General features: G+C 54.4%; 1 protein-coding gene across 12 annotated transcripts in view; it reads right to left on the minus strand.

Moving 5' to 3' along the window:
* Positions 1 to 14,636, minus strand: part of SEMA4D (semaphorin 4D) — a 118,708-nt gene that overhangs the window by 16,189 nt on the left and 87,883 nt on the right. For all 12 annotated transcript variants that reach the window (XR_009541660.1, XR_009541659.1, XR_009541657.1 and 9 more), the window contains exons 6-15: positions 14,395 to 14,493; positions 11,151 to 11,244; positions 10,389 to 10,502; positions 9,429 to 9,580; positions 8,215 to 8,390; positions 7,976 to 8,132; positions 6,755 to 6,977; positions 5,867 to 5,982; positions 547 to 719; positions 415 to 458 (exon numbers count right to left, since the gene is read on the minus strand). Coding sequence is in view for 8 of the 12 variants with exons in the window: in XM_060155542.1 (XP_060011525.1) it covers positions 415 to 458; positions 547 to 719; positions 5,867 to 5,982; positions 6,755 to 6,977; positions 7,976 to 8,132; positions 8,215 to 8,390; positions 9,429 to 9,580; positions 10,389 to 10,502; positions 11,151 to 11,244; positions 14,395 to 14,493 (1,348 nt within the window). In the remaining 4 variants the exon portion in view is untranslated. The remainder of the gene's footprint in view (positions 1 to 414; positions 459 to 546; positions 720 to 5,866; positions 5,983 to 6,754; positions 6,978 to 7,975; positions 8,133 to 8,214; positions 8,391 to 9,428; positions 9,581 to 10,388; positions 10,503 to 11,150; positions 11,245 to 14,394; positions 14,494 to 14,636) is intronic.

Genomic DNA, 14,636 nt, shown 5'->3' on the forward strand with positions numbered 1-14,636 from the left:
GGCACGCCTGCCTTCAGCTGGGACATGCCTGACCTCCTGGCAGGGGTGGGATCCCCCGAGGGGAACGGGGACTAATCCTCATGAGTTCCTCCCTCCTGTTCACGAGAGGTGTAGGTTTTGTTTAACGCGCCCCAAGCTAAGCAGAAGAGAGGATGCATCCCAAGAGCAGACGTCACAGTTTGGGATGGAGAGTGCCTTCCAGTACACAAATACACTCTGCGTGGCTTCAACATCCTGTTCTGTGATAAAAGGGACAGAGAAACATCACGGGGTCTGCCACGAGATTACCTGACCTCTGTTCCAAGTAGAGAAAGAAAAACAAAATGTACGAAATGCCACACCAGCAAAGCATCATGAAATGGTTACGTGACCTGGCCGTCCCTGAAGAGAAGGCAGCGAGGACGAGCAACTTACCGGGGCAAGCGGACGCATCCCCACTCATTTCCTGAATCAAACCCCTGCAAGACAACCGGGCACAGGTTACACAGTGCATGCGCTTGACGCCATGGGGCTGGGCGGAGCGCCTGCATGCAGTGGGGCTGGTACCTGCTGGGGCCATCGGTCTGGTACAGGGCGATGCAGGCGGCCGCGGCCGGGCTCCAGGCGCAGTAGGGATCCCGGGCCAGCACGCAGTCCTCGCAGGTGCCATGTTTTCCACAGAAGGCCACGGGGGCCTGCACCACGCCCGAGTTGGAACCGGCATAGACAAACCTTCTGCCCTGTGGGTGTGAAACAGATGAGAACGGTGGGCACTGGGTGGGGGCAGCCCTCAACGCGCCAGGTGCTTCTCTAGCTCATGGGGAGTGATGACAAAGCTTCGTCCCGAGCTTCTGGAGGAGGAAGCGGAACGAGGCCAGGTTAGATCCAAGACAAATCTGCACTGCAGCGTCGTGACAGACGGGTGGATTTTGGACGGAATCCACGGCTAACTCAGAGTGTGCTGGGCCTTGGTCCAAATCCCTCCCCTCCCCCGTCCGAGCACCCACCTTCATCCTACCCACCAGCAGTGCATCTCTGCACCTCCTCTGCCTCCTCTGTGTGCAAGAAGACCCACTAGCCTGACACTCCCGACTGCCCTCCCAGCCTCACTAGACCAGAGGCCAAAGGGCACAGCCTCCAAAGCCCATCTCGTGCAACACGTGAGCACCAGCACACAGACGGCCCGTGTCAGTGTGTGAATCCAGCGGGGCCGCAGTGAACACAGGTGGAGAGTGAACAGAGCTCTAGTAAACAAGTGAGGAGGCATTCATTTCTCACGCATCTACGTTTACGAGAAATGAACGCGGCTGGGGAAATGGACAGCCACTCTCAGAAGCAGAGAGCAAAGCAGGCTCCTCCGTGTTTTGGAATGCTGGGCCTGGGACGTCTCCACCCTCAGGCTGATGCCGCCGGCGCCCGCAGCACTGGTAGGGAGCCGGGCGCACGGGCAGTTGGGGCAGGCTGATTTCCTCACGGGACTCAGCTAGAACGAGGGCTCCCCCAAGGAGTCCACCTGAAGCCCAGCAGCAGACCCAGGGCTGGCAATTCACATATGGCATTTTCTCTCTCCTTTGCTGATAAGCCTCTGTCTCACCCTGACACTCGAGAAAAGCCGTTGGTTAATGTCAAAAGATTCCCAAGTTTCCACAGAGCTTAGTATTTAAAACACAGCCTCTATCCTCTGAGGACATGTTCTGAATTAATTTCAGAGTCCGGCTGGAGTGCAAAGGCCCTGGCATTACATCAGATCTCCTGGCCTGCGATGCCTTGAAGGCCCAGGGGTCACAGACCCACCGTGTGTGAGCACAGCCAAGAGAGGGCAGTCCCCTGTGCAACAGAGTCAAACTGTGATGGCAGGTGGCAGAGAGAGTCAAGCCCAGTGCCAGCCTGTCCATGTCGGCAGAGACCCGGGCAGATGAGGCCAGGTGAGCCCATATTCGTAAGAAGGAATCAGGACGACACCCTGTATCACAGTTGGGATCACACGGCTCAGAGGTGAGGAAAAATTTCCTGGGGAGACCGGCCAAGTGGGCAACTTCAGTGGGGTCCTATGGAGGGGCCCTGGAGAGGGCTCGGACACTCATGCACCCTCCTCACACCACAGCCTGCTCAGCCTCCAGCCCTCGCTCCCCAACAGGGCAGGGCCTCCCCAATTCCAACGAATGTGGACGGGAAGGGAACAGAAAAGTGGCTTGAGATCCCACAGCAGCAAGCGCTGCAGGCAAGGCCCATGGGTGGACATGCAAGTCAGTGGGCGAGAGGCAGCCGGGTGTCTGAGTAGCCTCAAGGTCACCCACAAGTAAGTGTCAGCCGCCGTGGGGGCTGAACACAGCCCCCAAACTCTTCAACTCCTCCTTCCAGGAGCTGGGGCTTAGCTCCCCGCCGCCCCCCACCCCCGACCAGGTGGACTGGATCCACTGACCACACGATGTGGGGACAACGTGGAAGGGGAAACCGAGTAACTCTGAGAAGTCATTGAATCCGTGTCCCCGAGACAGTGGTCATCTCCCCAAATGCTCAACCCCAATTTCAACGCGAGAAAACATCAGATATGCCCAAACCGAGGGGCGTTCCACAAAACGCCGATCAGCTCTCTCCAGATGTGTGAAGGTCGCCAAGATAAGGGCAGACGGGAGCCGTCAGACAGACACCGAGGGAGGCCACGGGGGGCCCTGGAGTCAAAAAGCAGGTCGTGGGAACGCGCGGATCGGGCGTGTGGAGGTGAGTGCAGGCGCCGTGCCAGCGGGCCTCCCCGGCTAGGCAGGCGCTGGGGAGGGGCCACAGGACCCCTGCACTATTCACCCCAGCTCTTCCGTGAGAGAACACAAGCCGGCCAGGTACCACCCGGCACCTGTGAGATCGGCTGAGTGCGCACGTGCCCAGGTGCCCTCCTGCTGGCCCCTTGCGGGTCCCCACCCTCTGGGTGACTGTGCCCTCAGCTGCAGCACCAGGCTCTCTCAGTCACATCTTGGTCTCTGTACACACAGGTGGGTGATTGTGGGTGGACATGGCCAGAGCTGGAGGAGCTCCCACCTTTGCTGTACAGGGGGCATCTGACCATCAAAGAGCGTCCCCGGGAAAACCACACTCAGCCTGCTCCATGGGCCCAGAGCATGCCTGCCATGTACGCACAAGAGACTGGAGAACACGGCTGTTCATGCAGCAGGGGGAGAGGCAACCCAAGTGTCCACCAGTGGGTGAATAAACCAGACGTGGTGGATGCGTGGGATGGAATACTATTCAGCCCTGAAAAGGAAGGACAGACATGGATGAACCTTTAAGACATTATGCTGAGTGAAATAAGCTACTCACAAAAGGACAAATGTTGTAGGATTCCACTTATATCAACACGAGGTTCTTAGAGTAGTCAAACACACACAGACGGGAAGGGGAATGGTGGGTGCCAGGGGCTGGGGAATGGGAGGAAGCGGGGAGTCAGTGTTTAATGGGTTTGGGGTTTCAGTTTTGTAAGATGAAGTGCTGGAGATGGGTGAGGATGAGGGTTGCGCTATGTACTTAATGGTGCTAAAGTGTACACTCAAAAATAATTAACGTGGTACAATTTATATGATGTACACTTACCACAATAAAAACAAAAAACAAATGCACTTGTCAGGGGAGAGCAGGTAGTGACCAGGGACCCCCCTCCCTGGTAGCACTTCCTGTGCTCCCCCAGCCCTGTGGCAGTTGCTCGTCAGTTTTCTGCATTGAGAGCCAGGCATGATCGACCCAGAAGAGGCTGCTGGTGGGGAATGGGGAGGGGGGAGCAGGTGTCTTTTTACCCTAAACAGCCGCTTCCTGCTGCCACGGCAGCACGGACAGCATTCTGAAGCCACCCTGAGCCCACTAGCCCAGGAGAAGGTGTGGGACCCCATGGGCACCTGAACCACATCCCAGCACAGTGGAGGCTCCTGTGGGAACAGGCAACTCACTCCCTGCATGGCTAGCCCCCCGCCATATGACCAATCCTGACCTCAGGCAGGTGAGCACAGGACTCACCTGTCAGACTTCCCACAGGTGGTACTGCCCCCTCCCTCCCTTCTCCCTCCCCCATCCCTCCCATGGGATCAGTACCCACATGCCCTGGAAGACTTGGGTTCAGGATGGCAGGGCCAGCTGGGTCTGTGAGTGATGTCGTGGAGCAGAGCCGAGCCCTGTCTGCACTGGGGGCCTGGCCTTGGTTCTGATGAGTACTAGACCATCTGGAGGCTCTAAGCGTGCTTGCTCCAGCCGGGCTGAAGCACCTGAGCAACGTGGCAGCGGCCAGAAGGGCTCCTGGGTTTCCCTGTTTCAACAACGATGCAGGTGGGCCTGGGGGAAAGGGGGCCAAAAGCACCCACCCGAGAGGTACAGATGTCTGGTAGCCTAACCCCATTAGGCTACTTCGTCTTCCTTCCCTTTTAGAACTGGAGCAAGAAAACACACACTGCGGCGGCCAAGAGGGGAAGTGACCCTGCTACAGGAGTCTGAAAACCAGATCCAACTCCTCAAGCTCATGATGCCGGGGAGAGGACGAAAGACCGTGTGTGGAGTTTGCAAATACGCATCTGACCAAGAGGTCGCCTTCTTTTCTTTCTCGCCTGGCTATCGGGACCCCCTTCCTACTGCCCACAGCCCAGGGAGGAGTGAGCCTGGGCCCCACGATCCGGGTGGAGGCCCCTACCTGGAGCCAGGGCAGGGAGGATGCTCTGAGGGGCTGGAGGAACAACCTCTTTCCAACGTGAAGAGAGGATGGCCCAGGAGTGTCACGGGTCAAAAGGGAAAATCTCAGCAACAGGGCGACGCCATACGAAGCAAGGACAGCCTGGCTTGGTGCTTCCAAGCAAGGCTTTGCAAACAGGGTGCAGGTGGGAGAGGCCAAGCGATGGGTGGGCCTGCAGTGGAGGGGAATTCAATGTATGGCCAGGCTACCAATTTCTGATGCTGACCAGAGCCTGTCAGCCCAAGGGTCACAGCATGGGGAGTCACAGGGCAGGGCTGGGACAGTCCCAGGGTCTGCCGTCCCTCACCGTATAGATGAGGAAACCGAGGCAGGACTGGTCCACCCAGGCTCACAGTCACGCACCTGGAGCCAGGACATGGACGAGGTCACCTGGTGCCCGGCCTGAGCTCTGCTCTTCACTCCCCACCCCGGCTGTAAACCGGGTGGCACACTTCCCAAAGGCCACTTTGGATGTACAGCAGGGGACAGCCTGTGGACCACAGGGCAAATCCAGCGTGCTGGCTGTTTCTATACAGCCCATCAACTAATAGCGGGTCTCACATTTTCAAACGGTTGAAGAAAAATCAAAATAATAATATTTTGTGACATATGAAAATTCCACGAACTGCAAAGCTCAGTGCCTGTAAATGAGGATTTGGTAGAACATAACAGGGCTCACTTGCTTCCGGACTGCCCACGGCTGCTCTCAAACGGCAACAGCACGGGCATCACAGCCTACAACATTCACTCTTTGCCCTTTACGGACAAAGCAGGCCGGCCCTGGTGAACGAGACAGCGCCTCACGAAACGGGGCTTTACAGACACGGCGCGTCGTTACTCAGAGGACGCTTTTCTGTGCAGATGAGGAAGGTGCACGGAGGGCACCCCCGCCAACTGGGTCTTACCCTCACCAAGTTCCGGCACAAGAAGTGTTTTCACAGGCCAGTGAGCCCCCCGACAGCATCGTACATTGGTCCCAACAACTCGGTGAGGTTCTGCAACTTTTAGGACACAGTTTGCCTTCCCTCCACCCCATACCCCACAGCTCATGGAAGGACTTTCTATAAGAGCCTGAAGGTCGGCTCCTCTAGGCCAGATGGACGACGGGGCCTGCCTGGTGCAGCCCGACCCAGCCTGTGGGCACCGAGACGTGGGGCCATCCAGCCGGCCACCCAGTCACTTTACCTTCTTGGAGGACAGCAGCAGGGTCTGGACGGGCTCGAAGTCCTGGAAGAGCTGTGTCTCCTCGATGATGTGGACGTTGTTCTCAAGGCTGATGGCTTTGTGCAGGGCACCCCGGTCTGCAAGGTCAAAGCTGCAGGTTACTCCCCAGGAGGAGAGGACGGTGCTGGCACTGTCAGCCACGCAGCCAATGGTCACCCTTCTGCCTCCCACTCCTTCCCCCAGTAGGAGGCTTAGAAACAGATGTTTTTGCATTAGACACGGAAAAGGAAAAGCCATCAGCAAAATAAACAACTGGACTGACATGGGTTATCCCATTTTTATCTGAAAAATAAACAGCCCTTTGTTGACTTCAATACCCCTCATCAGAGTAGTTGACACTGTGTCCTCCAAACAAACGTGACATGGTTCTTGGGCTGCACTGGCCTCTGAGGGTGCCATCCTTGTGCCAGGAGCCCCAGGCAGGGGAGGCTGGTGGCTGCGCAGCACCCAGAGCTGACCACAGAGCCCGCCAGCTGCTGCTGTGCCTGGCTACCAAGACCATTCCAGAAGACTTGTGTCGGAGTCTACGGACCACCAGGAAAGGTGTGTCTCCCACGGCAGGTCAGGACAGGTGTCAGGCAGGGAAGTAGGACGTGCCCATGTGCCGGCTCTCAGCAGCCTCCCTTTGCACCGCCCAGACCTACCACACCTGAATTTCTAGATCTGGGCCAGGACTCGCATTTTTAACCAGCGCCCCAGGTGTTCTGATGGTCACAGAGATCTGAAGCCATCCAGGTGTGGTGACTTCTCAGAAACGCTTCCACGCCCTAACAAACCACTCAGGCACCTGGGGGAGATGCTGGCTCCGGGAGGCAGAAATTAGCTGGACTCACCCACGTTCTTACCCACCTGTGCTGACAAACATGACGTCATGGACCGTCCCATCCAGGGCCCAGGTCCTGTCCACCACAATCTGCGTGTAGTTCACGTCACTCTTGATCAGCCGGGGCCTGTTGTCTATCGGGGTCACGGAGTCATCCATCAGAGGGTGGTCTTTGACAAACTGCAGAGTCTTGTCTGGTAGGTTGAGGGAGCTGGAGAAGTTGGCCGCACGCGCCTCCCGGTTGATGCACTGAAGGGAGCAGACCACCCGTTACTGCGGGGTGCACGGGCACATGGCGCGCGCTCCGCACAAGAGGGGAGGCTTCCCCGAGGTGACGAACTTAGGACTACACAGTGGATTTCTTGAAAAAATGGAAACACTGAGGTGATCTTTCCCCAGGAATCTGAAGACACAGTTATAAAGCAGGGAGGAAATGCAACTGTCTTTCTGTCCACAAGACACAATTGTGTCTCATGATACATAGTCAATGAAGTAATTTTCATCCATTCATAAATGAAAAAAGCATATCACACTTCTGAAATTGAAAAATACACACTTATCATTCCACATCTCTCCCAGAAGAGAAGCCTCGAAAAATGGCTAAAAATAGTCCAATTCTAGATATAAATAGCATAAAGGTCAAGAGCACAAAGGATTCTTTTTTCTATCCTAGTTCTTGATGTTCATAAACCAAAATTCATGACCACAGGTGAACACCTTTTGCTTAAAGATACGCATGAAAGGAACTGACCTGTGTTAGCAGAGACGTACCCCAGAGAGGGGGACCATCCTGGGGGAGTGAGCTCCAAGCACCAGGCCACTCTCCCAGGTCACAACCCCACCACGGGCCATGTACACGGCCCAGCTCACCAGTCACGTAATAAACGGATGCAGCCGCATCGGCCTAGACACCCACACTGATTTCTACATAAAATTCACTACTTTTAGGAGAAAAAAAAATGTGACTCATATTAACAAATGGAGAGTATCGCTCATCCCTTTGCTAAGAAATCGTGTGTTTCTCTGCAAGAAACAGAAAATGAAAAAGCTCTAATTTTATTACGCAATGTTAATCCCACAGTACAGCTGGTGCCAGCCAGAAGAGCTTTCTTGTTCGGGCAGTTTGTAGCCACAGCTGTTACACAACACACCGATGAGAAGAAGCCAGGAAAAGGAGAGTGTGCCCACGGCCCTTCCCAGTCCCGGGTGGACGCCCGTTCCCCGTGGAGAGAGCCCGGTCCACTTACCGCCCCGGGCCGCGGTGTGGGCACGGCCCCGTTGTAGCGCACCCACTTGGTGTGCGACTGCTCCACCGTGGCGCTCTGCATGTACTTCCCACGGGAGAAGACTGCCTCGGCTGTGGACAGGTTGTAGGCGCACACGGCTGAGAGCCCCACGTTGTTCCTGGGGAGGAGGGGGCGACGTGACTGCCCTGAATCGGGAAGCGCAGTGGAAACACCCCCAACCCACCCACCCGGGCACTCACAGCTGTGGGGTGAAGACCCCATAGAACATGGGCTCCTTCAGGCTGGGAGACCTGAGGACAAAGACGTCTCGCAGCACGTTGAAGACGAGGTTGCTGTCCGGCCGGGAGCAGATCAGCCTGGCCTTCAGGAAGGAGGTCCACTTCTTCTGTAAGGTCCTCAGGCCGCCCTGATCCCCCTGTAACCCCAAAGACACGTGTGGTAGGAGGAGGGCAGACTTCCCCCGTGAGCAGGTGATAAGTGATGTACTTGGGCCCAGAGCAGCTCTGCCTGAATGAAAGGAAGCCAAGGCTGAAAAGGAGAGCTGGCTGCAGACTACTAGTGACGCCAGCAACTCCCTTCATGCCAGCTCGGGTCATCGATTGAAGCACAAAACCAAACCAACAAAACCCTCTCGACGGACCAGTCTCCCAACTGTAGCTAGAACAACTGTTCGACTCTGCCCACACTCTGTGTCATGCAGCAGACCCCCGCCATCCTTGCACATGTTCACTGCTTTGGCCCTTTGGCTCATGTGCATCTCCAGACTCACGACCCGTCCATGAGTGACTGGCAGAGCCAGGGGCTGGCGGACGCACAGGCTCCCCAATCTGTCTCAAGCCAATGTGTGTACGTGTGGTCTCCCCCAAAAGGGGCTCCTTGTGGGAGATCAAATCTTCACTTCCTTCCAGCCCCCAAGTTATCTGCTGAGGTGCTCTGGTCCTGCCAGGTCCTCCAAAACACTTTTCAGTGAACTGCCCACCAAGCAGCAATCGTGAAACACCCCTGACGTGACTTGGTCTGGAGAGAAATACCAAAACCCTTACAATTGGATGCAGAACATGAAATCGATGTATCCTCACTTATTCTGGACCCAGTGAAAATGCACCCCTCCTCATCTTTACGTTGGAATGGAAAAACCCCAATTCCAACAGAATTTGGTTAACACAGTACAGAAAAACTAACTTTTTATAAACTGGGGGAGGTTTGAGGGAGGTGTGTTAAGATCAGAGCCCTGAGGACAGTCATCGTCACACACGGGGCGGGCGCCCCTGTGGTCTCCAGGGAGGCCCGCAGGGAGGACAGAGGCCCGAGCCCTCGGCCCGTCCACACTGACATCTGTAGCGTGGAAGAATAAAGTGGTCGGGAAATGGACATCTCGGAGGAAGTGTGGAGCCTGGGTGACACACTCTCACTGAGGGCTGGGACCAAAGAGAAGAGGGGGTGCTGGGCTCACCTTGCAGACCCTCGCTACCCGTGGGATCATCAGCTTGAAGACGAACTCGTACTCCACAGACACCTCTGTGAAGAAGAAGTAGACCTTGTCGTCCCCGTCGTCCCCGCCCTCCGGGCTCTCTCCTATCACGTCAGCAAACACGAAGCTGGGCTCTGCAGGGAACAGACGCTCTGGTTATGCCTGTGCGCACCGAGGACCCGGGCACCCCCTATCGAGGATGTGGGAGGGTGTCCACACCACACCCCAATCAAACGCCAGGGCCCGGGAATGGTGACGGTGCCCATCTTGCCCTCCTTGGCCTAAGGAGATGCCCGAGATGGGGGTTTTGAAACACAGCCTCCCGGTCCAGCCCAACAACTGAGGGCTGGGCCTCACAACTGGCAGGCAGCCTGGGGGCCCCAGGGAGCTTGATCCCACCATAGCCTGGAGACCCACTGGAAGATATGCATTTGCCAGTTTAAACAGCACGTGCCTAAAAGAGACAAACTGCTGACCACCAGATCCAGGTGCCCCAAGGTTCTGGCTGGCTGGCCGATGCCCACGAGAAAAGTCCCCTGTGAGCATCTCTGTGAGCCATCTGGACTGTGAATCCAACATGGACACATGATGTCCAGACATAATGGTATAATATCACATGCTGATGTAACGAGCCTGAGCTCGCCATTCTGAGCCTCCCAGATCCGTTTTCCAGAAGGCGTAAAGGCAGGCTTGAAATAGCGCTCTCTTAGCAGAGAAGAAAGCAAAGAAGCCCGTGGATGCTGGCTGTGGAGCCCCCGGCAGTTCCAGAAGCGCCCCTACTGCACTGGGGCTGACGTGAGCCCCGGGACGGAGGAGGGTGAGCCACAGATGCCCTCCTGTGAGGCTGGGAGCCGGCAAAAGGAGAACTGGAGTGAGGGCTCTGCCGGCGAGGAAGCCGCCCCGAGCAGAAACACACCTTCCGTGATGCCACCTGCTTCTTACCGTTCAGCCAAGGAATTGCATACTCCGTTCTCAGAGGACTGTGGGAAGAATTTCGGGAGATGATGGGTTCGCTTCCCAAAAAGTTATACGACGTCCCAGAATAAAGCTCTCCATCTTTGGGCGGAAAGAGGAAAAGGGAATCAACACTAGTGTCGGGGACAGACGCCCAGCACCGCATTCTCCTCCCAAGCTAACACAAGTCCTCCCAGGAAGCGGAGAGACTATCGCCCTGCTTCTGGGCGCATGTTTCTGCTTCCTGAGTCTTCTGTTTTGTTTCTTTGACATGGGTAATTTTAGGCTCCATGTTAAACTGTTAGGGGCAATAAGTAACACAACGCAAGTAACTCCTGCATCCAGTAAAATAACAAACACAACGGTGGGTGCACACAAGGCTCCTGGCCTGCTCGCCTTGGGTGTACAAGGCCGTTCCGAGGCAGGTCATGGCTCAGTCACAAACGTCCCTCGAACAGGAGCATTAACTCAACGTGGCCGAGTAATCCAGATGATTTGCACAAAGGACAGATATAAGATAATCTCTTCCTACAAATCTAACCTGAGGACTGTGGAGGTGGCTGGTTATCCTACTGAACAATGAATTCAAAAGCTTGTATCAGCGGGTCTGTGGAGAGGCTCCTGTACCTTCTGTGAGGATACTGAATATGGGAACGAAGCAGAGGGAGACCCCTGTGGAGGAGGAGGAACGGGACCTCCTGGGGGTCCAGCAGAGCTAAGCCAGGGACAGACCCTGAGAGCAGGACTCACCAACCATGACGGACGTGTAGCTTTGTGCTGGGTCAAAGGGACACCTTCCTTTGCCGTCTTCATTTTTGCCCAGAAATTTAAAGGATGTTAAGTTCTATAATTGAATGAAAAGAAAGAGTGCCATAAAATGTCTGAACTTCTGTAGTCATAATATATCTTTGTGGGACCATTTAATTTACAGACTCACTCTTCTGGGGGGACAGAGGAGAGAACACATGCACGGTCTACCACCTGGTCCCAGGTCTGGACGCTGGTGCCTTGGCACCCTCTGACACCCTCGAGAGCGCCTCCAGATCTTGGAGCCTCAGTTGACTCTCCTATAGGACAGAGACAGCAATGCTGATGGCTCTAGGGTCGTAGAACAGCCAGGGAGAACCAAACACAGGATGTGCTCCGGAAGGGACTGGAAGGCCATGTGCAGAACTTTAATATCAACAAAGATGCCTTCAAAGCAGCGGGGGACCAGGCTATCCAATAAACAGATAACAGGAAAAAAGGAGCGGAATCTCTACCTCATTCCACCCATCGAAACACACTCCAGGTGGATCGATGATTTAAATATTAAAAACAGAACCGTGCTGCACTAACAGAAAGTATGGGTGACAATTTCAGTCTTGGGATAATCTCTCCTCACCTGACAAGACAGTCCAAAGCCAAGTAAGGGAAAAAATGGACAGATCCAGTACACGAAGCACTGGGAAGCATCTGTCCACAGAAGAATGAGACAGAAATTGACAGTGACAAAGAGGGGGAAATGCCTGCAAAATGACAGATGAGGCATTTCCATCCCTGAATATACAAGAAGCTTGTACAAATGAGTAATAAAGCATTTCCAGGAGGAAAACAGTCAAAGCACAGCAAGTTAGAGAAGAAGAAACCTATCCGGCAGCACAGACAAGAAAGGATGCCTGAGCTGCCAGCAACCCAGGAAGCACAAGGCAATGAAAGTGCGGTACCATTTTCCACCTGAAAGCCTGGCGAAGCTTAAGAAGACGGACACCCAAACTGCGATGGGTGGATGGGCAGCCCTGCTGTCTGTCAGAGCGAGGGAAACATGTCACAGACGGAGCAGAGAGGGCTCAGGGGCATGGGAAAGATGCAGTTACATTTCTAACAGGCTGGTGGAAACAATACACAGACTTTTCACCTCTTAGGTTAGGAGGTGTGAACTGGGGTGACAGTGCACCCCACTTGATGTGATTCACTGACTGCATTTCAAGAAGATGTTTGGGGAAATCTGAACAGGGACTGGAGGTTAGATGACATTAGAGAATTATTGTATATCTCCTTAGATATAATGACAAACCCAGCATTACTGTAGGAAAATGTCATTATTCTGAGGCATGTGACAGCATTTAGGGGTCATGGGTGTGCTCACACCTGTGCACACATAGGACGCTCCCAACCATGCAATCTGTGTGGTTAGAACACGTGTGTGTGATCAACTTTTCTGTCGGCTTGAAATTTTTTTTAAATATTGGGAAAAAATACAGGTCTAGATTTAAATGAAACATATGATTCCCTTACCTCAACAACTGACATGCCCATGGAATTTAAGTTTAAATTCCATACCTTAAGCCTCTAACTATAGAGTTTAGCCAGGAAATCCTTTCACGTGCAAAATGTTTCTAATATGACTAATGTGACCTAAGGAAAAAGAAACTAAGTCTGTCTATGAGGACTGAAGATCTCAACACCTAGATGCACCCCCTACCCCGATCCCAACCTCTGTCGCCGGAGTCTGTGGACACAGACAGCCCGGCAGACCCACCCTATGTATGGACCCCACCCCAGGGGTCTGTGTGCGGATACAAGGTTTTCGAAGCAGGTCCTTACTTCGCCCATACTTTGTCCTGTCATGTATCTCGGACTCAAGCTTGGAAAACATTTTTTTAATTCCAATGAATTTAGGGTTCTAGCAAACTAAGCTTTCCACTTTAGCATACTTCACACTTGACAGTTACTCACTAAATAGGGACAAACACTAGAAAATGTGCTTCATTATCGCTCCTCAAGTGCATTTAAAACACTCCTCCCTCTTTGTGGTTGTTATAAATGGCTCATCAGATTATCTGAATAAAAAGAGTATCTCCCAGAGAGGAGATGCTGCTGTCTAATCCGCTCTCTCCTTCCGGCTACCGTCAGCAAGGGAATCAGGAGTGGTGGGAGGGCGGTGTAAGAGTGGGGGGCCCTCTCCAAAGGACCCTACTGACAACCGACGAGGCTCAAGGAGAGTCAAGGACATGATGCAGGTGATGGAGAGATGGGTCCTGCTTCTATAACCGCTCAGCAAATTGGCACTGTGTTGTCACTCCTCAGAGGGAAGAATTCCAGAACTGTCTATCAGTGGGCAACTTGTACCCCAACAGCCAACACTGAACGTGGTGCCCCAAGACCAGAGCAGCAGACACCATTGTAGTGAGCCCGGGCTGCCATGACGACCACAGACAGGGGTCGGGGGAGCTGCAACCACACATGTTCCTGCCTCATGGTTCTGGGGGCTGGAAGTCCGAGATTAGGGTGCCAGCATGGCTGGTTCCTGGTGAGAAACCTCTTCCTGGCTTGCGGACAGCCACCTTCTTGCTGTGACCTCACGTGACAGAGGGAGAGAGCTCGAGAGCTCTGGTGTCTCTTCCTCTTCTTATAAGGCCACCATCCTATCAGGACCCCGGCTTCATGACCTCGTTTAACCTTAATTACTTCCTCATGGGCTGCATTTCCAAATACCATCACATTTGGAGAATTAGGGCTTCCACATATGGAATTTGGGGAGACACAAACACTTCGTCCATAACATATATGAACCAAGAACAAGGGATCCAAGAGCAGAAGTCCTGAGTTTTCTACTTGACCAGGGCCCATGTCATAGCCAGGGCTCCCTCACAAAACACAAAATGTGACAAGGAGAAATAGGCAAGATGCTGGATCAGGGCACATTGATGCTTCCTCTCTGTCAACACTGGCCTTCCCAGAAGGTCCCCCCACTGCCCGCTCTGCACTATGGGCCAGCGGTCCTGTAAGTCCTGCACCCAGTCATGCCCTCAATCATGGTGGTTTACAGACTGGAAGGCTTAAAGGAGGCCAGTGAGTGGGCAGAGGCCTTCTGCGGAGCCATGGACCACCCCCATCCCCACACAGCTGGCAGGAGAAAATCCTCCCAGACTGCAGAGTGGAGACCACTTGCTGCTGCCTCGAGCCCCACACGCTGCTTTAACTACTGACCAGGGGACCTGCGCGGCCTTACCAGGTGGTCACAGGCTGGCTGGAACGCATTGGTCCCGCACACGTAAAGGGCACTGGCGCTGAGGGGCTGCAGCACTCGGATGTAGTTAAGGCATTCTGTCTACAAAGAAGAGAAACGCACGGGTCAGCCACCGTGCAGGCTCCACCGGACGCCCTCCATGATCCCAGCTGTCCAGGCTGCTCACTGCACAGCACGAACCAGCCAAGCACACGCCCGACAGCAGCTCCTCACGGCTCACTGAT

Source organism: Lagenorhynchus albirostris, chromosome 7 (genome assembly GCF_949774975.1).
Source record: "Lagenorhynchus albirostris chromosome 7, mLagAlb1.1, whole genome shotgun sequence".
NCBI lineage: Eukaryota > Metazoa > Chordata > Mammalia > Artiodactyla > Delphinidae > Lagenorhynchus > Lagenorhynchus albirostris.